This window comes from Takifugu flavidus, chromosome 22, assembly GCF_003711565.1.
Source record: "Takifugu flavidus isolate HTHZ2018 chromosome 22, ASM371156v2, whole genome shotgun sequence".
Classification (NCBI taxonomy): domain Eukaryota; kingdom Metazoa; phylum Chordata; class Actinopteri; order Tetraodontiformes; family Tetraodontidae; genus Takifugu; species Takifugu flavidus.
Window position 1 is genome coordinate 8,537,560 of NC_079541.1, and position 24,724 is coordinate 8,562,283.

Sequence of the window (24,724 nt, forward strand, 5' to 3'; positions counted from 1 at the left end):
TTGTAAATTTTGGAAGTTAAGTGTGTTTTATGAAACGTGTAGTATAGAGCCTTTCTGGAATGTTCTAATGACATTACATATTAATTACGCCATTGCACGTGTAACGTGTAAGCAGAAAAAACGTTATGTGACGCGAGAGTAAATTGTGTAAGTTGAATGTTTATTGGCAAGTGTCTGCACTTTGGTCAGAATGTCTTTTAACCCCACACACACTCACTCACTCACACACACACACACTCCTTTTCTCACCCTCACAATTATTTCCGACAGCCCGGAAGGCAACAATGCTGTGTTCACGCCCCCTCGGAAGGAGGGGTTTCTCCTTCATATCCACGTATTTTCTAACTTTGCTGAATTGTTTCAGACTATAGTTTGCTGTCGCCGCTAAAGGGGAACTTCTATTGCGCTGGAATTGAACCCGCCTGTTTTGATCTAAACACCAAGGTAACGTTTTAAAAAATTCTAAAGAAATGTAATAACATTTAAATAAAAAGCTAGGGCATGGATGTGAATATTAGACTGGTGTGTGACGTACGATAGGTGATGCGCACATTGTTGCTTTTACAGTTACTTTCTACAATTTGACGTAGTTATTCTAAATGATAATAAAGAGCATATATTTTGTAATTTTATAGTCAACGTTGATTTCGAGTAGTTGTTAATTCTTTTTTGTGCGCGTATTAGTCGAAACTGGGTTAAACGCTTTCGGTCGTCATGCTAAATAGTCACACTAACGCGTAAAACACCAACGAAACCATGAAATATTCTTAAACAACAACCGTATATACAGTATATTGTTAACATATGTAATGTGGCAACAACAGGTGGCAAATAAAAGCCTCAGTAATCGCGCAAGAACGCTAGCAATGAGAGATATAAGTAAAGTTTTCAGACGAGCTAACTTTACAACCGTAAGCGAATCGAATTTTTTACCTTTACATTCAGGTAACATCATGCCACATGGTTCCCAGTTTTATGAAGTTTATCTGATCAATATTTGCCTTCAGTATTGAAACACTGCCTTCATGATGAAAGATTACTGAAAACCGGCTCCCTGTGTTAGAACATAAGTGATCTAAAAATAACAAAGTTAAACCATGAACTTCTAATCGCACTATTATGCACAGAGTTCTGCGTTGTGGCCCTTGGCTCCCTGTTACACTCAGTCTGTTCCACACTCTCTAATCCAGCTGGAGGGAAGTTTTACAGCCTGCAAGATTAATAGCTTTGTGCCTTTTCATTTTCAGGTTATTAAAAAAGCTCACATTTCTTTTCGCCTCAAATTTGTGTGGCGTGGAATGTCACATGAGATGACATCTTCTGAGAGGAAACACACTGTTATTATGTGCACGTGTGTGTGTGTGTGTGTGTGTGTGTGTGTGTGTGTGTGTGTGTGTGTGTCAGAGAGCAAGTTCTGGCATCATGTGGCGTCTGTGTGATAACATGTTTGTTTCAGTGAGACTCACGCTCTCCGATGGATTCCATCCTGATACATTCCTTTGGGTATTAGTCCATATGGTTGTTTAGGTCAACATCTTTGGCGTCGATATATAAGCTGGGATTTGGCTTCGATCTGAAAAGTGTTGTGACACCATATAAAGTCAGATTTCTAAAATGTAAGGGTGAATTAAGAGACGTGCATGAGATTTGTAAGCTGCAGCCTGAGTGAGAACTTTGCTGCACGGAGGAACTCACAAGGACACACAACTGCAGTTCCTCCAGTAGGAACTGGTGTGCGTGAAAACAAATAGAAAAGGGAAAAGGGTGTGGTCAGTCGTGCTCAGTTTCATTGTCGTCTTTCGACCTGAAAATTCCAGTGTCAGTACTTTGAGTTGTTCGATCAATACCATCCGGACTAAAGTGCAGCTTCTCTTTAGCCGATAAACAATAAAGTCTCATACTAGATTATTTTGAAATACTACATTATTACAATTATAAATAGACACTACTATTAGTAGCTGACAACAATGGCCAAATAGCTCAAAGCATTGATTTAGTAGTTGAAAATGATGACCTAAAAAAACCTGCAATATTCTGACCAAATTCCCCTAAAACTGTGATTGACATACTCCCGTAAAAAATGAATAAGTGCCTTAATGTGGAGGAGGAGTCCGGCATGGTGACGAAGATCCGTTTGCAATGAGCTTTTCCGGTGTGATACTATTTTCCTGCCTGTCCTTAGAAAAACAACAATGCCAAACTGGGGAGGGGGCAACAAGTGTGGAGCGTGCCAAGGGACCGTTTACCATGCCGAGGAAGTGCAGTGTGACGGCAAGTTCTTCCACAAAAAGTGCTTTCTCTGCAGTAAGTACAGCTGGAAAACCACCTCTGGATGGACTCTCAGGAATTATAAAAGTTTTGTTGAAGCTCACCATCTGAATTTACTTATAGACTCAAGGTCACCCAACATCATAAACTACGGGCACAGTTCATATGGGGGAGTTTAAGGGATGGATGGCCCAAAACAGGCCATCCATTTGAGATCACTCTTCAAAACTGTGCAGCATGTTGATAATCTCATATTGAAGAAACCTTCAGGAAGAGATAATAATCCATTTTATGAACAGTGCGTTCACCCATGTTGATGTTTTCCTGAAGATACTCTTGCTGGAGGATCCTGACACAATCTTGTGGCGTCTGTGTATAAAACAGAGGATCAAATAGAGAGAACTCAATAAAAGAGATGACTGGTGGGCTCAGTTTTTCCCCGCTTTCAAGCGGAGCTGTTGTTGACGTTTCTCTGACTGGCCGCCTGTTATTGTCTTCACACTGGGTTACTGTCGGTGCTTGATAGGTGGGCGACTGGTCCCGCTCCCCAACCCTCCTTCAAATGTCACCGACAATGATCTGTAGAGAGGAGGATTACACAACCAGTGGAGCCGCAAAAAACCAGTTTGTGTATCTCCTCACAAAGGCATGCTTGTGGGGGGGACTCCATGTCCTGAGGTCTTTTGGTTTTCCATTTTCTAAAAGGTCTTCGCAGAAATGTCACACAGATCACAAACAGACAGCATTCTTTGTACTGTGACACCGAGACGCGTCCTTGAAGTACATTTTGCCATCTCCAACGGGAGCGTACGGCACCAGGGAGACGTTAATAGGCAAATCTGTCCGGTCGGTTCCATGAAACCAGGCAGAGCAGATCAGCGTCTAAAGAATTCAGATGATCTCAACAGCCAGCGATGAACTTATAAATATTTAAACAGCCAGACGTATTTCAGCTTCAAACATATCACATTCTTTCTCTTTGACTCTGACTATGAACAGAAATAGTGCTGAGAGCTGAAGCAGGGCCACCACTGGAAATCTCACTTCCCTTAGCTTGTGCCAGGAGAGACATTTGTAACGCTGCCGTATGTGTCCTCAGTGGTCTGCAGGAAGGGCTTGGACAGCACCACAGTGGCTATTCACGACACTGAGATCTACTGCAAGTCCTGCTATGGGAAGAAGTACGGCCCCAAGGGCTATGGCTATGGTCAGGGGGCCGGGACGCTCAACATGGACAAAGGAGAGCGCCTGGGGATCAAACACGAAGAGTAAGTGTTCATGTCCCGTCACTGTCCAAGACAACAGCGAAGGTGTTTGGTGCATGTGCTCCCAATGCCATGTCACCAAGCGAACGTTGGTACAGCGGGACCTCTACTTACAAAATTAATTGGTTCTGGAAGTTGTTTCGTAACCTGAAAATTACGTAAGTAGAGATACGTTTTCCATGTAAATCCCCTAATCCGTTCCAAGCCCCCAATAATTCGGACATAATTTTTTTTATAAATCATAAAAATGCATCAAAACATTATAGATGGCGGTTGCCTTTTCCCAAATGATAGCCCCGGTCACTGTGTCACCAGCGATCTCTTTCTCCTTTATCCACACGAGTATCAACCTTTCCATCTCATCATTCACGGCCGACCTCCTCTTCGAAATGACAGAGTCCTTTGGAAGGAGTCGCAGCTTTTAGGGCTTCCTTTTGTTTTCGATCGTCAATATATTACGGCCATATTCTGTGGCGAGATCAACCAAACGCATCCCTTTTTCATGCTTTTCTATTATTTCTATTTCTATTATTTCGTTTGTATGGACAAAAAACCTCTCTTCTTCTTTTTCACTTTTCTCCATCACTTTCCTGGGGTCCATAGCGAATAAAAGTTAAACGAAGACGACGCTGGGATACACACAAACTTGTACAGATTGACGTCCCTCCTAGCCAATGGGATGACAGGACGATGCTAGGCGATAGCCAATGGCAGAGCAGCTACAAGCAGTTTACATTTGCTAAACTCCGCGAGCTGCGAGTAGCAGCGGTAGCGTATTTTTGCCTTTCGTATCCTGAAATTTCTTTCGTAACAAGAGGAAATATTTTCCCGTTGAGACGTGTCGTAACCTGAAAATTCCGCATGTAGAGACGTTCGTAAGTAGGGGTATTGTCGTTTTGGTGGCCGCTGTCTCGAGGCTTGTGCTGCCTTCCACCCCAGCGTGAAACTGCTTCCAGATGCTGGGATGATGCACAACAAATCCACTGAAGACGGATCCAATTAGACACAGCAGAATCGAGAACCACAAATTGCTTTCAGTTCGACTGGATTCCGGAACATCTCAGAGTTGAAGCTTTACAAAGGGCATCTTGGGAGATGTGAGCGAGAGAGGCCGTTTGTGTGCAGGGGGGTTCTTGCAGTGGGGCGAGCGAATTCAGAAGCAAATCAGGTGTGCAAATACAGATGTTTTCCAGTAGTTTATTCTTATTCCTAACTCTCTAAAAGCTTCACTTTGTGTTTTTCATTGTCACCAACACACCTACAGAAATAGTCAGGTGACTCCTCTTATGAAAGAGTTTTTTTATCCAACCAACAGGCCCCCCCTTTCTATCATCAGCCACAAAGGGCTTCTTTCAGGGGCCTCTGAGGCCGGCTATCACCCTTCAATTAGTGGACAGCGGAGTAGGTTACAGCAGGTTTACTTCTGCTCTCATTCCGGATCAGGGAACATTTTTATGTTATGCAACTGTGATATTTTCTGACTGATAGTTGCTGCTGGTTCAGTTCCTTCCATACCTAACAGGAAGTGTTACTTTTGTTTTTTTTCTGGCGGGTATTTCAGAGAGCAAACCGTATCTGAAGACAGGTATCTGTTATAAAGTATCAAAAAGAGCAAACTCCTCCATTTTCTTCTATAATACGCCATATGCTTTGTTTTTCTTTCAGGCCACAGACTCATAAAAGCACTACCAACCCCAACCCATCCAAATTTGCACAGAAGTTCGGGGGCGCCGAGAAATGTTCTCGCTGCGAGAAGTCTGTCTACGCAGCGGAGAGGATCGTGGCGGCGGGCAAGGTAGCAGAAGCCGTCGAGTCACTCATTCCATCATCCCTCCTTAGTATCATGCATATATTTGTTGTTACAAATGCAAACAACAGCAGAAATGACGCTTACACTAACAACTTTGTGCACAAAGATCCCACACACAGAGACCTTTGGGATTTTCCTCCATGAGTAAGATTGACAGATTTTATTGGAGTGTTACGCAGACTCATAAAAGTGACACTATCTGCACTGCATTCTGGGTCCAATTCTTTTTTTGGAAAAAAGCCCAGTTTTCCTTGTACACCATTACATCAGCCAGGATTTACGGCCTCGGTGAGGGTCCGACGCTGCGGCCGAGTTGTAAAAGTTAGGAGTCTTGGCGAGAAAACGGATTTGTTTTTCACCATGGCAACGCTGGCAGCGTGCAGCCACGTCACCTGTGGCGCTGCCGTCGTATTTGCGGAGGCTGAAAGAATGAAGCCATGCGGTGGTCAGTGGGGGCAAATAAGCAAAAACATGAGTGGTGTTGTGTTTGTGTGCTACCCGGGGTCTCACAGGTGTGCGTGACTGAATTTGGTACAAAGAAGGTGTTAAATCCTTCTTGACTGAAGCCGTGATGGGTTATTACTAGCTGCTGTCAGTAGAAGACCCTTCCAGCTGATGTTGACATGCAGGAAAAACACCAGCACTTTGCCTCCTGAAAAAAAAAAAAAGATGTGTCCTGTTGTTTCCCCACCTCTGATCCCATTTATCTACGTCCTGATCACCGTCATGTCTAGATGCTTTCGAATGTAAGAACCTCAAACTTCACTGGTAGAATCCCGCTAGGCTACGGGTGCCCAGATCCGGTCATCGAGGGCCGGGCTTTCTGTCGTACCAGGCAGAAAATTCAGAACCAGTAGGACAGAAAACCCTTCTCGGCCGCGGCTCTCAGGGACTGGATCTAGGCACCTCTTCTCTAGGTAATAAAACTCTAATGATAAAAACTCTCCCCCCCCCACAGCCGTGGCATAACTTCTGCTTCAACTGTTTGAAATGTGGCAAGCGCCTGGACTCGACTACTGTGGCTGACAAAGACGGAGAAATCTACTGCAAAGGTGGGCTGAAACACTCGAGGTGAAGTCTTGACATTTAAGAATGGAGGACCGTCGCTATTTTCCAGATGATTTTATTGTCTCCGGAAAATCGAATTGATATTTTAAACGTGTCGCCGGAAGATAGAAGGACGACGCTGAATCCTTTTTTTTAAAAACACTATCTTTTACCTCCGTAAATGCTGTCAACAGACCCCCGCCTTCACATGACTAAAGGTGTTTTTAAAGCAAGCCGCCAGGGACGAGTGAGCTTATGTTCAATTACACACGTTGACGTGACACATGCACACACGCAGGTGTTTCATATTCAGCTGCGCTCGCGTCTAAGCTGTCGAGTCGCGTGCAAACACCAGATGTTAACAGGAACGACCGATTCCCCGCCAAAATAAACCTGACATGTTCGTTTCATCCGCTTCAAACGGCGTTGGTTAGCTACCTTATGTCAAGGAGTAGAAATCTTTTTTTGTTGTGCGATTTCCACATGTAGTTTTGTGTTGGTAAGAAGAAAAATGAGGGAATAGAAGGTGTACTTGTGTGTGTAGTGTTTTAATCAAGCCGGATTTATGTATTCATGGCTGTTTGCAAATAAGAGTCATTAAAATCAATCTTTCGTTTGCCTCTGCAGCTTGTTACGGCAAGAACTTTGGGCCTAAAGGCTTCGGTTACGGCCAAGGAGCCGGCGCTCTGGTTCACACTGAGTGAAGACAGAACCCCTGATCGTTCATGTTTCATTTCCTTCTGTAAAACCTTTTCATGGTGGAACAATTAAACATTAAGAAACCATTTGCTCAGATGTGACTGGATTTTTTTTATTAAAGCCATTAAAACTGAACCATGCCCATATGTTTACATCTGAAGTGGTGTTACAGTGACGTCTGAAGGTGGGCAGAGAGGCACTGGAGATGATTATGTGCTTTGCCTTTTTTTTTTTCCTAAAAGAATGCTGTGAAATGAGGGTGGAGACACAAAAGACTTGTTGGAAGAACTACTGAAGACAAGTCATTTAAAAGTCATCCTGGATGAGCTGAGCTGTGCCCTGAAAGGCAATGTTGGAAAACCATGGTTCCTGGTACTGATATGAACCTAAACCTAGCTGCTGAGGAGGGGGACAATGCCGCGTGAGCCAGATGAGGAAATGATGTGGGATGAAGACATAACTGTCCCCTTACACCGATGCAAACATGAGGCCCGGACCGTTCGGAGGCGTCGCCGTTATATAACCTCCCTCTACTCCTTAAAACTATTGCATGACCACGTTCCAGCTTTTAGAAAAAAACAACAGAAAATTGGCTTCTGCCTTAGTTCTCTAGTATCTTTGCTTTACAATTTGTACATCCAGTGGTATAACAAACCCAGCGCTATATGACAGACATTAAAAAAAGTCCACAAGCATGAACATTCAAATATATTACACACTTGCACGGGGGGTGGGGGGGCGACGGAGAATCCAGCCCACTGAAGAGAAGACTTCCACAAAACACACTGGATCTAAGAAAGGGTTTGGAAAGAAAACGGAACGCTATGCAGAAAAGTTGGAAATACATAACATTCACTATATACAGACACGTGGCTTCGCTGGGGCTGTCACCATGGCGACAGCGGGGGTGAAGAGAAGAGCCCAGCGGCCCCCAGCATCGTACATGCAGTGGCGGTTTGTATTTAGGAGGTTAAAATGCATATAGACAGCAGTGTGGGACATCACGAAAAGCGACAGTCATACGCTCTGAGTACAGTCCGTGTGAGTATCTTTCCTTTAGAAGTAACGTCCCAAATTAAATTAAATTATTAAAAATTCCGAGGAGCACCGTCAACTAACACTGAAGGAAAGAAACGGTTACAGACAAACACGTTTATGTACAGATGCACATTCTCTACACTTGAGTCCATCCTGCTGCCCCGCGTTCGTTTGGTGGGGGCAGACAGGAAGTGATGTCTGATAGGCCCCTCCTCTTCCTCTGTAAACAATGGAAGCATCAGTGTGAAGTGGCGCTGCTGGGTCCTCGCGGTCAGTAACGAACGAAACGAAAAGAAATCCAAGCGATAAAAGAATCAGTGCAATGTTGTAGGCAGACAAGACAAAATAAGACTTAATAAAAAAAAGCACGGAACGAACCTTCCTTGTAAACTAATGCGCCCTGCTGCTGCTTTTTCAAAAAGTTTCCTTTTATAAATACACCTGCTGCTCTTTAAGATCTACAGCAAGACTTCTGAACCACCGTTAAAAAAAACATAATCGGCTAAAACCCAAGAATGATGGAGCTAGTAGATAATAACTTTCATCTATAAATAATTTTAAAATAAATACTCCTGTATCACATTGTCTGTGGTATCATTTCTCAAGCAGAGTGCTGGAGGACTCCCAACCGATCTATTTAATACTGCAAACCAGACGATTCCTGCTCATTACCGTCAAAAAAAAAATCCTCCATCCTCCTCCACCTTTCCTCTGACGGGTCGACGAGTCCTCGCTAGCTCTAATTTCATCGTGGTGCAAAATAAAGAGGATAAAACAACATTCCCTTATCTCTATCACATGTGGAAACGCATTTATATTAAAATAAAGATTTAAAAAAAAAAAAAATCCTTCTGCTTCCTTGTCCACCGTAGTTCTTGAACCATACAGTCAAATAACATATAGGGCACATCAACAGGGACGCCATAAATAGGGGGAAAAGAGCGATATTGCCACTTCCTGGCGCTGCCGGCTCTGCAGCGTTGTCTCTTAAAGTCAAGAGCTTTGAGTTCGGGAACTCCTCTCTTCTCCACTTTAGCCTGGCAGCAACGCAGCGTCCCAAAGGCTCGAGAAGAGGCGCGGTGGAGGCTTCCAACTGCACAGTAGTGTCGTCTAATGATGGACTAACTGGAATAAATGTGGTGGCACGAGAGGGCGGGGCATCGGTGAAATGACCACATGCTTGTCCTAATTTTCATTTAAAGTCGTTTGATCGGTGATGGCAGGATGGCCGAAAGTGGGAGGGTGGTAAGAAGCGCTCCTGGGAAAAGCGTTGCTCCGATATGAACTTGGTGTGCGAGAAGGAGGGGGGGGGACTTCTTCCTCTACACCAGCTGGTAGCCTGAGCCAGACGTCTGGTCATATTCTATTGTGTACTGTGTGGTCCAGTCTACCGTCACGGGCCGGAACAGGCCGCAACAGCGGATCTCAAAGAAATCTGCAAGGTTCCTGAAACAACCGTGGCTGGAGAACAGGAGGGGGAGAAGGAGGTGAGACTAGTAGAATTTACTGAAGGTTAATTTAGGATTCAGTTGATGTAAACAAGAGAAGAGCATTTACTTGAAGGGGCTTTCGATCGACGTGGCCGTGACTTTAAAGTGCTTGTATCTCCGGGCGTTCATCCTTTCATTCGTGGTGATTCCCAAAGCGGCGATCTAAGCGAGGGGAAGGTTAAAGTCGGTTAACTTTGGGAATCGGAAATGAGTTTGTTCTGTTGCAAATATTCTTTGGGATCCAAACCTGGTAGAGCTGACACATGATGAGCACCGCCACCCACATGAAATGAAAGACGCTGTTGAGGAACATCCACAACATCCATGGAGAGCAGGAGGCGATCTGGGTCAGGTAAAGCCAGAAACCATCCTTGGCATAACTGGTGGAGCAGTGGATCCTCCAGTCTGAGCACGGCAGGAGAAAAGGAAATCAAAGAGGTACCGACAGACGAGCGAAGAGCAAAGGAATGAAGAGCTCTACTTACAGCAAATGCAGCCGTACATCATCCAGCAGATCATGCAGAGCAGGAAAAATAGGTAACCCATGAAGTAGCGATGGTTGCCGCTTCCTGTGAGGGGAAAAAACAATCATACCATTTTGTCAACATCTGATATTTGTTCAGAATGCACAAATAGTGTTAAGGCACACTGGAAATACTGGATTTATGAGTGGAGGGGGTCTAAATCGGAGTGTTCCCGGTTCAAACCCCGGTGCAGACAAAATACAGAAGGTGCTCTGGTAGTAGGGGACTGCCTGGACACCTTCAGAGCACTGCCAAGGTACCCTTGAGCATGGTACCGGACCCCCCAAATGCCCCGAATGTCCTGCAGTGAGCCGTCTTCAACCATTGACAGCTGGGATCCAGTACCCTTGCCATGACCCCGAAAAGGATAAGCAGCAGTTGAGAAAGAAAGGATATCTATATCAATTCTTAGAAGGGAAAACAAGTGAGGCCATATCGTTCTTTTTGCTCCATTGTAATTCCTTCCTAAATTTATACTGGTCTAGACTAAAGCTCAAACCAGAAACAGTGTAAAAGTCCTAAAGTATCCATTTGTTTCCTGCCCATTTAACATAATACAACAGGCCGTCTGGCCTTCTTCCGTCTCCAGTTCACACCTCACGTGATCCTTAACACCACCACATTTCCTCACGGCAGCCATTAACAGTCTCACTCCTTTGGTTCTTTGTGTCATTTTCAGGTTATTTTGATTACGTTCAAGGTTAAATAAAGAAATATATACCGCCCCCCCCTATTTGAATGTAAGTCTATTTTAATGCAACAGAAGATGACCAGATTTGGGAATTACAGTGGGACCTCTACTTAAGAATGTCTCTACTTACGAACGTCAGGTTACGACACGTCTCAACGGGAAAATATTTCCTCTTGTTACGAAAGAAATTTCAAGATACGAAAGGCAAGAATAACGCTACCGCTGCTACTCGCAGATCGCGGAGTTTAGCATATGCAAACTTGCTAGTAGCTGCTCTGCCATTGGCTATCGCCGAGAATCTTCCTGTCATCCCATTGGCTAGGAGGGACGTCAATCTGTACAAGTTTGTGTGTATCCCAGCGTCTTCTTCGTTTAACTTTTATTCGCTATGGACCCCAGGAAAGTGATGGAGAAAAGTGAAAAAGAAGAAGAAGAGAGGTTTTTGTCCATACAAACGAAGCGGTGTTTCCACAAGTGTTAACGTTTGTTGCTAGTAATGACGGCTAATGTAAGATTAGCCTGTAATTAAGTTCATTTTGTTCCTGGAGAAGCCTTGCACTAAATTCCTACATTTATTGTGCGGTAATCTAATTGTAACATGTATTTGTTACATGTTTTGATGCATTTTTATGATTTATAAAAAAATTATTTTCGAATTTTTTTACGGATTAGGGCATTTACATGGAAAACGCGTCTCTACTTACGTAATTTTAAGGTTACGAAACAATTTCCGGAACCAATTAATTTAGTAAGTAGAGGCCCCACTGTAATTATTTATTCTAATTGAAGTGTGGGGAATAAAAGGCTCATACCAACACAGTTGCCCACCCAGGGACAGTGGTGGTCAAACTTGGCGATGCAGCGGTTGCACACAGCGCAGTGTTTGGACCTGATGGGTTTCCGTATCTGCGTGGGTCATAAAAAGCAAAGAAACGTTGCCTCACTGTTGCTAATATCCAGCGTTTGTATCAGTGTCTGTGTAGTTTACCAAGCAGGTGCTGCAGAATATGCTCAGATCTAGACTCCCCGTCTCTGCCAGCTCCACAATGGTCTGAAACAAGATACAAAAAGAGGATTTTGGATAAACTAGACGTATTCCTTGTGGTTTGTTTGGCAGAGTAACAAAAGATCTACAGACGATGTAAAAGGCGGTTGGGATTTCCGGCTGAATGATCACACTGGAGGCCTGAACGATTCAATAAACCCAAACAAAAGCTCCTCTGAAATTGACAGTTTCACCGAACCCGGTGGTTTTTAGTTTGGGGGTTAAAAAAAGAAAAAGAAAAAAGAAGTCAGCCATAATTATTTGATTTCATCGGTGCAATACTTGGATCTCTACACAACCCAAATAAACATCACGGTCCCGTTTAGTCCCACAGTCCCGGCTCTCTCAGAGGGAACAAGAGGTGGAAGTAGATCCTCTCTGGGAAAAGGAAAGCTTTGAAGCAGTGCTAACAATGTAGAGTAAATTTAGTTGCTCACTGATGACAGGATAAGAATGAGAGCCCCTGTTGTTCTCTGTGAAAGGATGATAATGATGGATACTGAGGCTGAAAGCAGAGACGAGTGGCAGCAGGCCAAATCATCAACTTCATGAATGAACGGTTTTTAGAATACAAGAAGAGGAAAATAGATCAATCTGTGTAAAACCCTATTAGGTCTATTTTGCATTTTGCTTATACCTTTTTCTTCTGCTCCTCGGACGCTTTGATGATCCCCGGGTCAGATTTCCAGGACTTGCCGAAGTTGTAGAACAGGGCCAGGGAGTTTATCAGGAAGGGCAGGTGGACAGTGGCAAAAGGCAGATGTGCAGCTGGGTTAAGGAATGCAGAACTCATTTTCAAGCGACCCTGTGATTAGGTTCCTTTAAATAAAAGCTCTGACTAAACTGTACACACAGAGGGACCCACAGACCCAAGAGATGGCCCCTGAATTCAAACACAACATTGCTGAGAAACCCCTCATATCACCGATATCATTACTAGCTGAATAAAACCCTTTACCGCTTTCCAATCTCAAACTCAAACGTCCTGTCGGATGACAGCAGCTCCCCGAGGCCTCCTGGTAAAATCTATACTGTGCGCAGCGTGTAGGTATGCGCGTGTCAGCTGAATCTCCTGGGAAAGAAGCCAAGATACACAGAGCAGCTTGGACACACGCAGCCTGGGCATCGCGTTAAAAGAATGACTTCAATGAATGAAGTGTTAAACTATCGGGAAAGCATCTGTCTTTATGGTTTATCTACATGGAAATGACATTATCCTGACTAATCGATTGTGAAACCACTTCAGTATCTCAGAGGTTTGATAAATGCAGAGATGAAGGCGCTCATCAATGCTGGGATTCAAAGCTGATGATGGTCTCCAACTCTCATTAACGCTCAAGTATCTAAAGATCCGAAAATTAAATTAAAATTCCATCAGCACAGACATCAGCTAATGGTGGTAAGAGGCTGGAAACGGTGCTCAGCTGAGAAGTCTGCTGTGTTTTTTATGTCTTTCTGACATCATTCTGCTACTTTCAGAAGCTTCCTGCTGGTGACGCATTCAGGAGCAGAGCCTAAAATGGAAAAATATGCTAGCCAGCTCAACTTGATCTAAATCCACCCACATGGAGGATAAACAGACAGAAAGAGGGAAAACTGTTACAATGATAATGGTCGATAAAATCTCAACTGGATGTTAAAAGGTAAAACAAATATTGGAGGTGAACATCGACGACACAAGCCAATATGGGAATTCTATTAGTAATGATCAGATTTCTTTCTTGATTCTAAAAGCATTCTGACAAAAAAAAATTAACCACAAAAACAGGAAAAGTTGAAATTAAATGGGAATGTCTGGTTTTGTAGTTATTCGGATCACCGGATTCTTTAAACCAGATGTTGGACCCATTTAGCCGACAAAAATTAAATATTTATATTCAGGTACTTAAATCCAAGTTCAACAAATGTTCACAAAAACTGCAATCCCTCAAAAGGTGGAATTCCAGCAACCCATGCTGGGCCTCCATTTATGTAACTAAGCAGAATCGTTCTCTGAAAGGAGAACTGAGCCATTCCTCTCTTTGACATTACAAGCTGTGAAACACAAAGGAGGACATTAGCAGTGGGTTCAAACATACATACAAGATTAGAAAGATTATAAAAAAGCCTTTCATAAGTGGTGCTTTGGCAAAAAGCCTAAAAATGTCTTGTAAATGTAGGAAAGAGTCATCTGTGATAAGTGTAAGGTGATAAAACTGCACCAGGGACATTAAAAAATGACACCAAATCTCTTTCTTCTGTTATCTATCCAAACTATCCAGGTCTTGAATTTTGAAAATAACATGAAATTGCATGAAACGTTGGAAAAGGAACATAGTGTAACCACAGTTTCCTGTAAATAATCATATATGTAAGGCAGGACAAGATTTAGAGCAGTTCCACAACAATAGGGATGCTTCTTACTGCTGATGGGCAGCAGATGAAAAGAGCAACTTCTCATCTCAAGCAAGTGCGTATTTACTTGCAAACCCCAGCACAGGGAACAGGTAACATCCACCTATGGCAGGAGGAATGACTGCACCCATCAACTTTACAATAAAATGCAATAAAGGACAGTTTGCCTTTTCAAAATCCAGAGATCAAAGACATTTTTCGCCCAACCACATGAGAAGAGCATTGAAGCATGAACTGAAATGGCTTCCGCAAACAGGAATGTCCCCTCCTGCAATTAGCAGCTCCAGAACAGAAAAGTTCCATGAACCACGAAACGAGGAAAACACTTAACAGAGGCTCACTGAAGTCGTGTTGCTGCTTTTTCTGTTTCACCTATAAGCTGCTGGAAGCCATACCCCCTTACCGAACAGGAACTGAAGTCAGACTATAATCTTAGTGCACTGGGATGAGCGTCACTGCATCTAGTTCTCTTCACAGTTACTGGAGAATAAAAAGTCCTTTTTTCACAAAAAACAATCAGTCAATTCGACCCTGTAAACTTAAACTAGTAATAAAGTTCCTTATTCATCGACTACAAATGCACAAACCTGTACAGTTGAAAAAAAATATCAAAGGATATCATTCCAGAACCAGTAGAACCAGGTGGTGTACATCCAAAACTTGGTGGCCAGGTAGATGCCCAGTGGGAGAGCGCTGTGCATGGAGTGGTCAAAGAAAGCCCTGCAGAGAGGCAAACGCAGGTTTGAACATACAAGCGTGTCAGTGCAGCAAGAAATCCGCACCTGAAAACATCTCTACCTGGTCACAAAGCCATTATCAAAAGTTTTAGAGTTGTTTTTTTTTACTCAAATATGGCTTTAATGTATAGCAAGTGACCCTTGCAGAAAATTGGGACATACTTGGAGAGGAACTGCACTGTGATCCACATGCCAGCGTACATGAGGCCCTTGATTAGCCAGGAGTCAATGTCCAAATCAGCAATGAAGCCCACCAACCAGATGACCACAAAAGGAGTGCCGAGCATCACTTTCTGTCTGAACTCCTGCAGCGACGGGAGGGAATCGGGAGGAAAACCAAAATACAGGAGATAACGTGAGAAGGGGTGGAAAAAGACAAAGGCAATATGATTCTGCTTCATTAGAGTACACTTTCTTGCTGATTCAGTCCAAATTAAAATTGTATTATATATATGTATAAAATATAAGGTTTGTATAATATAAACAAAACCAGATAAATATCATGAGATGGACATTTTGTATGTGATTTATACTACACACTGCATGTTCAGCCACTTCCTGTCAAACTGTGTGAACACTTGGAACAGAGCCAACAGAGCTCACGGTTTTTGAGTGGAGCGTAAACAACACCAGACATGCTACGACTTTGCCACGGGGTCAGAGTTGACCGCAGAGCAGGCTGGGCTTGTCAGAACAGGTTTATGTCAACTGAAACCAAATGGTGTGGAGCTGTGAATACAGCCTCAGTCCTCAGAGAGACCTCAAGAACACTAATTGTGAGTGTGCATCCGGAAAACGATGCTGCCCTCCTAGCCCGAGTTCTATTCTGTACCTTGTCCATCTTTAGTCTTTTCAGATATGATGGGCTGTCATAGCCTTTGGCCTGTCGTGCTTCCTGTAAGTGATTGATCATCCAGACGTTCTTCCTTTGTTTCGCGAGATCCAGCGGTGTCTCGCCCTGAAGAAAACCCATCAAAGCATTCAGAGCTACAATTCCAGCATTCCCAACGCCACGCCTTTTATTGCCTAGAGTCCACCCGGTCACTGAAGCCATGGGAAGGCGGCTACCTTAATGTTCTGCGCATCAACGTTGGCATTGGCGTCCAACAGCAGACTGATGACCGTGGTGTTGCCGGCCAGCACAGCCCAGTGTAGCGCCGTGTTCTTGTGATATTTGTCACCCAGGTTGACGGACACGTTGAAGGTCAGTAGAAGGCGGGTGGGGTCCACGCTGTCGCAGACAGGAAGATTAAGTCAAGGCAAAGCACACTGCCAGTCTAAAAGGACCTTCAGTCTTTATCACGTCAGAAATGAACAGATCCTGACCTCAGTAGCTATGACACCAAACAGCAACTATAATTAGAGTTCATTTATGTTTTATTTTCTTCCAACAACAGTGACATCTTCAGATATCTCAAAGGCGTTCGTTATATGTAACTACTGTAAACATATTCGTGCTTAAACCGACACATTCACCCCCACCCTCGGGACAATCTGCAGTTTCCACTCATCCTAATGTGCATGTTTTTGGATTGCGGAAAGAAACCGCAGCAGATGGAAAACAAAACAAAACACTGGATCTCACTTGCTGACATTTTGGTGCCCAAATTTTTTTGTACTGACTTGAAAATTCTTGTTAAACACACAGCTGTTAAATCTGCAACCTCCTGTGTTCCGATCATCAGTGCCGCGTCGGCATGATCGTCACATTACTGCGAAACCAGCGCGCATTAGCAGGCACAGATTGCGTTTACAGATGAGAAATGACCCACTCAAACTTGAATAACTATGATTTACTGTTATTTGAGAGCTTCACGCTGTCTTTAAAAGCGGCCTGTCATTATGAGTAATTACATTTAACCAAGTCCCTTTTCATGCTACCCTTTGTAGATGATCCAGTTGATTTAAACCTCCTCATAAAAAGTTAAATAGAACTTAGCTCTGCAAACTGCTTCAAGTGAAATATTCAAGAGGCACAGCAGCAATCCTAGGACTTGTCTTTCTGTTATAAGATAAATGTTGTGAGGTGGGGTGTGTGTGTGTCTGCGCATGTGAACATTTGTGTTTATAGTCGGCAGAAACATGCCCTAGCTTGTAGAATTAAAGCACACCTGCACCAATTGTCAGACTTTTCCTGCAGCCAGGAACAAACACCATTTCCTCATAAATCTGAAGCTAAATGAGCATATTTATGTTCAGTCAAACAAATTACAAGCACACACACCTGTGTGTCCTGTAAGCTGCCCACATCAGAGGAGTCATGCCATTCTGATCCATCATGTCGACATCCTAGAAGAGAAAAACATACGATAAGAGAACTGTAGGAAAAGTAGTGATTTCCTGGTGGAACCCCTGGTGGACCGCCGTGGTACTGCAATGGGCGGTGAGAAGCGTGCTTAAATATGCTTTAAATCCTTGCTTATTTATGTTTTTAATTCCTGCAAAAGATTAATGACATTATTATTCTACTGATAACTAAAGTTAACAAGATGGGGTCACCTTATTTGTTGACCGCTCACATTAGTAAGAGAGGGTAAAATGAAGCATCAACCTGCAACCTGTCTGTGAATTATGCTCTAAGGCGCAAAAAAATAAAAATAAAAGAGGCCTTGAAACCGCAGAACCTGCATCGCCATCTAGAAAATCAACACAGACTTTATTCATCCAAGCCTTGAGACTTTTTAAAAATTAAACAGAGAGCATCTGAGCCAAAGAAAATCAATGAAACCATGTGTGACTGGAAGGAAAACCATAAAAGCACTGGAGGCATCACACAGAGTAGAAAAACAGATAGAATGGGAAGCCACACACCATTGGGAAAGACTTAATTTTGGTGTGGGGGCAGCAAAGATTTTTCACATTTTAAATTGGGCCATGGTGTTCTGAAGTTTGAGTAAAGCAGGTCTAAAGCAGGAACAAGTAGCCGGAGAGCTCCCCCTAGTGGACGAAATGGGTCTGAGCGCTTTGAAGGCAGTCAAGCTTCTACAACCATTGTTTTTATTTCATTGAACAATGGGGGAAAAGATAAGAGCCACAAAATAGTTCAAGTTTACATTGAATGTGCTCTTTAAACCCTTAAAGTGATACTTATAATCCGCTGTAATGCTACTCTGCTAATGCCCACCTGTCCCTTGGCGATGAGGTAGGCCACAATGGAGGTGTGGCCAAACTGGGCGGCGAGATGAACGCAGCTGCACCCCTCGCCGTCGATCAAAGACGGGTCTGCTCCATATTTCATTAGCTGCACCACCATAGATAGATGGCCTTGTCTGGGAGATGAGAGAAAACAAATAATTTTAATATGCCGCTTCTGTTCAATTTGACCGAATTTACACTTAGAATTGGCAGTTACATCGACCAACAGCGGGACACGATCCGCTTCCTGGTTTCGACACTGGTGTTTCACCGTTCTACTACACAAACAAGCTTATTGTCTGTGCTGAAACCAGAGCAGACAAACATAGCATCTCCCTGCCATAGCAGCATGTAACAGGCACTATATAAACAAAGATTGATTGATTGCTTGCTTAGAAATGGAGGTGAGGGGTTAAAGGTCAATGGGGGCGTGCCAGGAGGAGGAGCAAGTCCTGGAGACCTCTGCTGTACCCGAGAACCAGTCAGTGCAGATGCCTTTTGTAAACGCTATCAATAATTCAGGATGAAATGAACCTTGTTAAAAACAACTGCTAAATGCAGAGAAGAGCTAAGAGTTTGTAGGTTACCTGGTGGCCCAGTGCAGTGGTGTGGAGTTCAGATCCCCTCCCAGCTGGTCCACAATTGCTCCTTTTGATATGTAGTACCTGCACACACAACAAAGACTGATGAATATGTTCTGAGAATGCCAACTGGATTTTCTGGAGTGGCTGTTCAGCAACTAGTAAGTCACTAATTTGAACTGGCACTGAATAAAACTGGCCTAAATAAGCAACAGTAAACCAGAAACCTTTCCCCACACAGAATAAGACAGGTTAAACAATCGTTTTTGTGTGGAAAAACTGTTGATAGCGAGCATGCTAAAACTTTCCCCAGCTTTTTAAAACCACTGCTTAAACGGTAAGATATTCGACGAGGCCGTTTGGGGTCGTTCGTGGACTCACTTGACCAGGTCTACCCTGTTGTTGATGGCAGCCCAGTGGAGGAGCGTTACGTTTTCCTTGTCTGGCTGCCGGACGTCGAAGCCTGCCTCCACCAACTCTCGGCAGCGTTCGAAGATGCCATACCTGCGAAGGTAAAGATGACCCATGGATTTAGGAGTATATTGACCATCGTACTGCTGCACACATGCTATTCAATCCAATTCCGTTACAATAATGGTCTCTAGGTGCTTTACAGAAACACAGAGCTTGACCCCCAAACAAGTAACAGTAGCTGGAAAAACAGGAATAAACCTTGAGCAGAACCAGGCACATATGGGGGGGACTCTCCTTCTGAGGGCCATGTGTGTATTATTATTATCATCAATAGATTCGATTCGATTAGATTCAACTTTATTGTCATTACACATGTCACAAGTACAAGGCAACAAAATGCAGTTAGCATCCAACCAGAAGTGCTTAAGTAGCGAATAAAACTGTGATGGGTATATACAATATATACACGCAATGATATATGTTTATGATATCAATCTATATGTTTGTATTTACAGAGTTCACAGATATGTAAAGGGTATATTACAATAGATTATAATATTACAGACTACAACATTATTGGTATTCTGTTTATTTATTATTATTATTACAACTGCTCAGCTAAGACCAAAAAAAATTAATGTAAAAAATAAAAATAAAAAATGAAATGAACTGTAAATGTTTTCAGCATACACAACCTGATCTGATCTGATCTGACTGGCACACATACACACACACACACACACGCACACATGCACACACGCACACACACGTTCCCAATCAGACCAGATGGCAAATATTCCGGTTGGTGCAATGCCCATTTTCTTATTCCTGGTCTGATCCCAATACCTGAATTTGGATATATGCTAACACTGATACTATTCTCATTCAATAAGTTTGTGTGCTTTAGTATCAATATTAGAATTATTGATTTTATAGAGGCTGTAATAAACTCCTCTATATGTGTGTTTCTATGCATCGACATCCCAAAGGGCAATTTGAGGTAAGTGTGAGGTCAGAAATGAAAGTAAGAAAACAGGAAATCCAGTGAACAGATCAAATCCAACCCTAAAAACAAATCCAAGTGATTCCTGATGACCTTTTTCTACCCCCTGGATAAGTATTGTGGTTTTTAATGATATCGTATATCGTGATGGGGCTTGCGCCTCTTGGGAATGACTTGTAAACATTGCACGTTGTTGTCTTGTACGCACAGCCGACATGTTGTGTGGAAAGGTTTGCTAGCCCCAGAGCTGCTCAATGCTAGAATTCTCTTGTGGAGTCGTTTCAGCTAACAATGTTAAAGTACAGACGTAAGTTGTGGAGCGGAAATTTCCAATCGGATTGGCTCCATCGCTAGTGAAAACCAAACCGTCCACTCACTGTGTGGCTTTGACGATGTCCCACGTGCTGTAGTCATCCACATGGCTCTTGCGGCTCACGATCTCATTGTAGCCGTGGTTGTAATGACTCTGGGGTTTGATTTCCTGGAGAGTGGAGAAAAGAGACCTGTTAAATATGACATTGGTCAAGAGTTGAAACACAGAAAAGGTGTTAATCGTTAAGAGAAAAATCCAGTCAGGGAGTTTTTTGGATGGATTACAACAGTGTTTTTCCACCTTTATTATATATAAACCTGTAGCTATAAACTGCAGACAGGCTCAGCTACCGGCACTCTAGAAGATTCTATCCCTCACACAAATGTACAGATGGCTACTGACATTCAATTAGCTCCCATAGTAACATCAAGAGAACCACAATTAACCCCATTACCCAGTGACAAAGGCACGATCTGTACAACCCAGAACACGCTTTGCCAGTTCTTGATGTTGGCTGTGAGCTTAACCTGCAGCGCAGCATGGAAAACAAGCTCAAAATGACTGTCAACACAAACAAACAAACCTGTTTTGTTGATCGTAAAGGAAGAATTATGTCATTTTAACTAGGTCACAGGGTAATATTCACATTCTTAAATACATTATATGCTGAAAGATAACAAACAAAAAAATGGAAATTGCATTTTTTTTCCAAAATTTTTTTTTTTTAAAAATTCAAAATGTTCCAAATCTGTGTAGCTCCCAAACACCTCGACAGATCTATATTTAGAAAACGAATGAATGTAAATCAAATTAACGAGGGTGTAAAAGATGGCTATTTCTCATTGTTCCAGTATTTTTAAGTGTGAAAGCTGTGAAATGTGTTTTTTGGCCTTTAAATTTGATTCTACCACTCAATGTAGCCCCTCTTTCATTCTCTTCTGCACTGATTTAATACTTAACTTTAATAACTGTTAAGATAGCTGCATTTTGGTTGATCCTAAATTGAACACCACTTTCCTTCTGATGCACACTCCCGTAACAGAGAAAATGCATTTAATCTATTCCAAGATTGATTTTTAGTCAGGAAACACAGATGCTCACTGAGGCGGCAGCCTGTTTTCCCCTCTTTGGAACCGGCCAGTTAGACATATGGCAAATCATCACTCCCTGAGAGGCTGATGGTCACATGGTGTAATGCTGAACATGTCCAAAAGGCCGATTCTGAAAGCGTTTTACCACGGAAGACTTGGGATTTGGAGATGCGATCGCAACATCTCGATAAAACAGCCTTTCTGCTTAATCAATATCATTAGCCTTGGTGTGTTCTGCCTCCTGATGGCTGTTGGCTATAATCTGATCTACCATTTCCAGAGGCTAATTTGATTATCAGGGAACATTTGACGTTCAAGGGTCAGCACAAAGCACTAGGCTTTACACGATCAGGAGTTTTGAGGTGATCACCGATTAGTGAGTTTAAATAAACTGAGGAACTATCCCGATCCGCTCACATGAGGGAGCAACATAGCTACAGTATATACATAACTTGTTTATTTGCTCTATACACTTGTGTATTGCTTGTGTATTGACTGAGATGACATTTTCCCCGTAACAAGTAGTAAATAACACGTATACTGCACATTCCACAGTGTTCATATGTTGCTATTCCACATATTTAAGATAAAAACAACCATTTATACAATGAGATGTAACCCTAACCCTAACCCTAATTTGTTGTGTTTGTTTAGAGAAAAATCAGGTCTCATTGGTTTCAGTGTGTTTGTGTTGTTTTGTTTTTACATCTTTGTGGCGTTTACGTGTTTAGCACGTCACTATGTGATGGACAATAAAGTTTTTTGAAACATGAATCATTGGCTAGCAACATCGTCAGTACCAAACAATAGGCATCCAGAATCTATGAAACTGGAGCATCTGCAAAATGCTTCAAAATGATGTCAATTAGACATTCAACACGTTAAAGTAGAATCACGCTACGCTCATAATGCTCAGCGTGACGCTCCAGACAGCACGTTGCATCCGGCTACAAATGAAGATGCTAACAGCGCAGCCTTTCTCAGGCAGGTACAAAAGGCAAAATACGAGCTTTGTTTTTGTATTAGCTAAATGCTAATTGATAGTTTGAAAACGTTACAATGAGTCAGTTGCACTCATTCAGTTTTTAATCAAAATTTTAGACTCAACATATAATGAAATATATAGAAATCTGTAATTTAAAAGTTTTAGACCTCATAATTATCAGTATTCTGATCCATGCCGAGGTCTCTCACTCAGGCTGCTCGATGACATCCAGACAAACTGGAGAGGAAATCATTAACAATTCAGCAAAACTGATCAATAGATGGGAATTATATTTATAATGATAAGGGGTTGTCTATATTTCAAATCCAGGGGAATTTTCTTTAAGAAAAGAACAGCCTGGGTCAGTCAATCAACACCAGATTCATAACATACCTAAGAAGAATACCGCCTTATCAACAGACCTTATAAATCCAACTAACATAAGGTTGATATAGATCAACTGTGCAGTAGCTGCTGTCCAACTTAGCATGATAAGAGCCGGAAAATATGGATCAAAATACATAACTAGATGAAAGACCGTTATAATATTGTAGATCTCCCTGAAGTTGCAATTTCAATACTGTTGATAAATGATCCAGCAAATTAAAAATAAGCCTACAGGGGAGGGTTGCACGCTATAGCACGCTTAAAAAGGACAACAAAAACACTGCAGAAAATGCCTTTAATGGCACTAAAATCTGACTGGAATATATTACAGCTCTCAGAAATTATTTAAAGGGGTTTTGCTCGAGCAGAGGTGGAGCAGGTGAAGGGATGACAGGGCAGAGATGCTTCTCCACAGTTTCCAGACGATACAAAAATACAGGCCAATACCTGCATAAAGTAGAATACTTTGTCATTATGCAACAGCTTGCAAAATGAAATCCCGAGGCCAGAGGGAGGCTACACCGCCACTGTTGATTAACCTAACCTGTATGTTTTAGATAAAGAAGCCACAGAGACTATTGCTATCCTTGACCAGATGACAAATGTAGACATAAAATGCAGAAAATTACATTTATGTGCCTACCTAAAACAGACATTAAACATGTATATCTGAGTATTTGCTGACTAGGTCATATTTTTGGCATCAAAAGTCCACCCTAAATGTCCACACTTCCTTATAAGATACACATAATTAAATCTAAGTAAATCTAAAGAAGCGCACAAAAGAGGGAGTGTACTCTAAAATAAAAATTTAAAAAGAGTTACTGGATTGGTGTGAAATACAAATTAGCTAAAATTGTTATAGACAGCTACAAACAATGTAAAAACTTCCATGTCAGTTTAATGTTTAGCTGTCAACGTAGTTACATTGTCATGCCTCCATCTTTGTTGAATATACATCGTTAACTTTAAGAACATAAGTTGTACTTTCTCGGAAATCATAATACTTTATGGCTTTTAGATAAGACAATTAAATGAGCTTAATAAAAAAAAGGGGAGAGATAAACGTTAGTGACCATCCCAACACATCACCGTGGAAACGCTGCAGGCTAGCTCTGTTTGGTTCGGGCTTGCTACTTATTTTCAATTTAACCGGTGTGGTGTTAAGGAAAAGGAAGTATTTTATTAAAACCGATACTTTTAAGACGGAACGTACAGCAAAATATACGCACATATAGTTGACACCATCGCTGCAGTTGGAGCATGTAGTTCCATCAGGGGTTTCACAAAGCTAACACCGAATGACTGAGGATTAGGCATGAGTCTGACATTTTCAGTTACACGCGGAAACAAATTTTACAGTCTAGTTCCATATTAGTAATAGGACACCACCTCCTTTAAGATAACCAATAATATCGACGGATGTCCATCTCTCAATTGTGATGCAGCAAGAGGATGGGACCAGCGTTAGCTACTTTAGCATCGCTAGCTTGCCGACACCCCCCTCCCCCCCCACCGGTGGTTTTGCAGGGGGCATCGCTGTTTCCATAAACCAGCTGCAAAACCGCTCCATTATACGCGCGCCACCTGCGTTCACGCATTTTGCGATTATTTGCGTGTGTGGCGGAAGACCTTGAGATGAATGGTTTTACCTCAGGGTGGAGAATAGGGACGCAGCCAGCTTCTTTCTCATATTCCTCCATAGCGTCGACCATCTTGGTGGTGGTGTTCGCTAAGCATTGTGGGAAAGGGGAGGCTGCGCTGGGAGAAACAAACAGAGGAGGGGGAGGCGGAGGAGGGGGGAGGA

General features: G+C 42.6%; 2 protein-coding genes across 2 annotated transcripts; one reads left to right on the forward strand and one right to left on the reverse strand.

Annotated features, from left to right (window-relative positions):
- Positions 1 to 184: 184 nt before the first annotated feature.
- Positions 185 to 7,175, forward strand: csrp2 (cysteine and glycine-rich protein 2). The gene is made up of 6 exons (XM_057021897.1): positions 185 to 444; positions 2,183 to 2,304; positions 3,368 to 3,536; positions 5,199 to 5,328; positions 6,302 to 6,395; positions 7,018 to 7,175. The coding sequence occupies exons 2-6, from the start codon at positions 2,193 to 2,195 to the stop codon at positions 7,092 to 7,094; spliced, it is 582 nt and encodes a 193-aa protein (XP_056877877.1). The 5' UTR covers positions 185 to 444; positions 2,183 to 2,192; the 3' UTR covers positions 7,095 to 7,175.
- On the reverse strand, positions 7,176 to 24,724 carry zdhhc17 (zinc finger DHHC-type palmitoyltransferase 17). The gene is made up of 17 exons (XM_057021889.1): positions 24,570 to 24,724; positions 20,519 to 20,622; positions 19,106 to 19,228; positions 18,731 to 18,808; positions 18,133 to 18,277; positions 17,233 to 17,297; positions 16,077 to 16,239; positions 15,841 to 15,966; positions 15,171 to 15,313; positions 14,889 to 14,991; positions 12,515 to 12,637; positions 11,821 to 11,883; positions 11,645 to 11,738; positions 10,103 to 10,186; positions 9,865 to 10,022; positions 9,685 to 9,779; positions 7,176 to 9,588 (listed from the first exon to the last, which is right to left on the reverse strand). The coding sequence occupies exons 1-17, from the start codon at positions 24,630 to 24,632 to the stop codon at positions 9,450 to 9,452; spliced, it is 1,869 nt and encodes a 622-aa protein (XP_056877869.1). The 5' UTR covers positions 24,633 to 24,724; the 3' UTR covers positions 7,176 to 9,449.

What these genes read in the sequence shown, in the direction of transcription:
- zdhhc17 (XM_057021889.1), bottom strand. Translation starts at nt 24,632, where the DNA reads ATGGTCGACGCTATGGAGGAATATGAGAAAGAAGCTGGCTGCGTCCCT. An exon ending in TTGATGCGCAGAACATTAAG is followed by an intron (nt 15,967 to 16,076) that starts GTAGCCGCCTTC and finishes GGTTTTCTTCAG; the next exon opens with GGCGAGACACCGCTGGATCT. An exon ending in TATTCTGCAGCACCTGCTTG is followed by an intron (nt 11,739 to 11,820) that starts GTAAACTACACA and finishes TGACCCACGCAG; the next exon opens with ATACGGAAACCCATCAGGTC.
- csrp2 (XM_057021897.1), top strand. Translation starts at nt 2,193, where the DNA reads ATGCCAAACTGGGGAGGGGGCAACAAGTGTGGAGCGTGCCAAGGGACC. An exon ending in CAAAAAGTGCTTTCTCTGCA is followed by an intron (nt 2,305 to 3,367) that starts GTAAGTACAGCT and finishes ATGTGTCCTCAG; the next exon opens with TGGTCTGCAGGAAGGGCTTG. An exon ending in GGATCGTGGCGGCGGGCAAG is followed by an intron (nt 5,329 to 6,301) that starts GTAGCAGAAGCC and finishes CCCCCCCCACAG; the next exon opens with CCGTGGCATAACTTCTGCTT.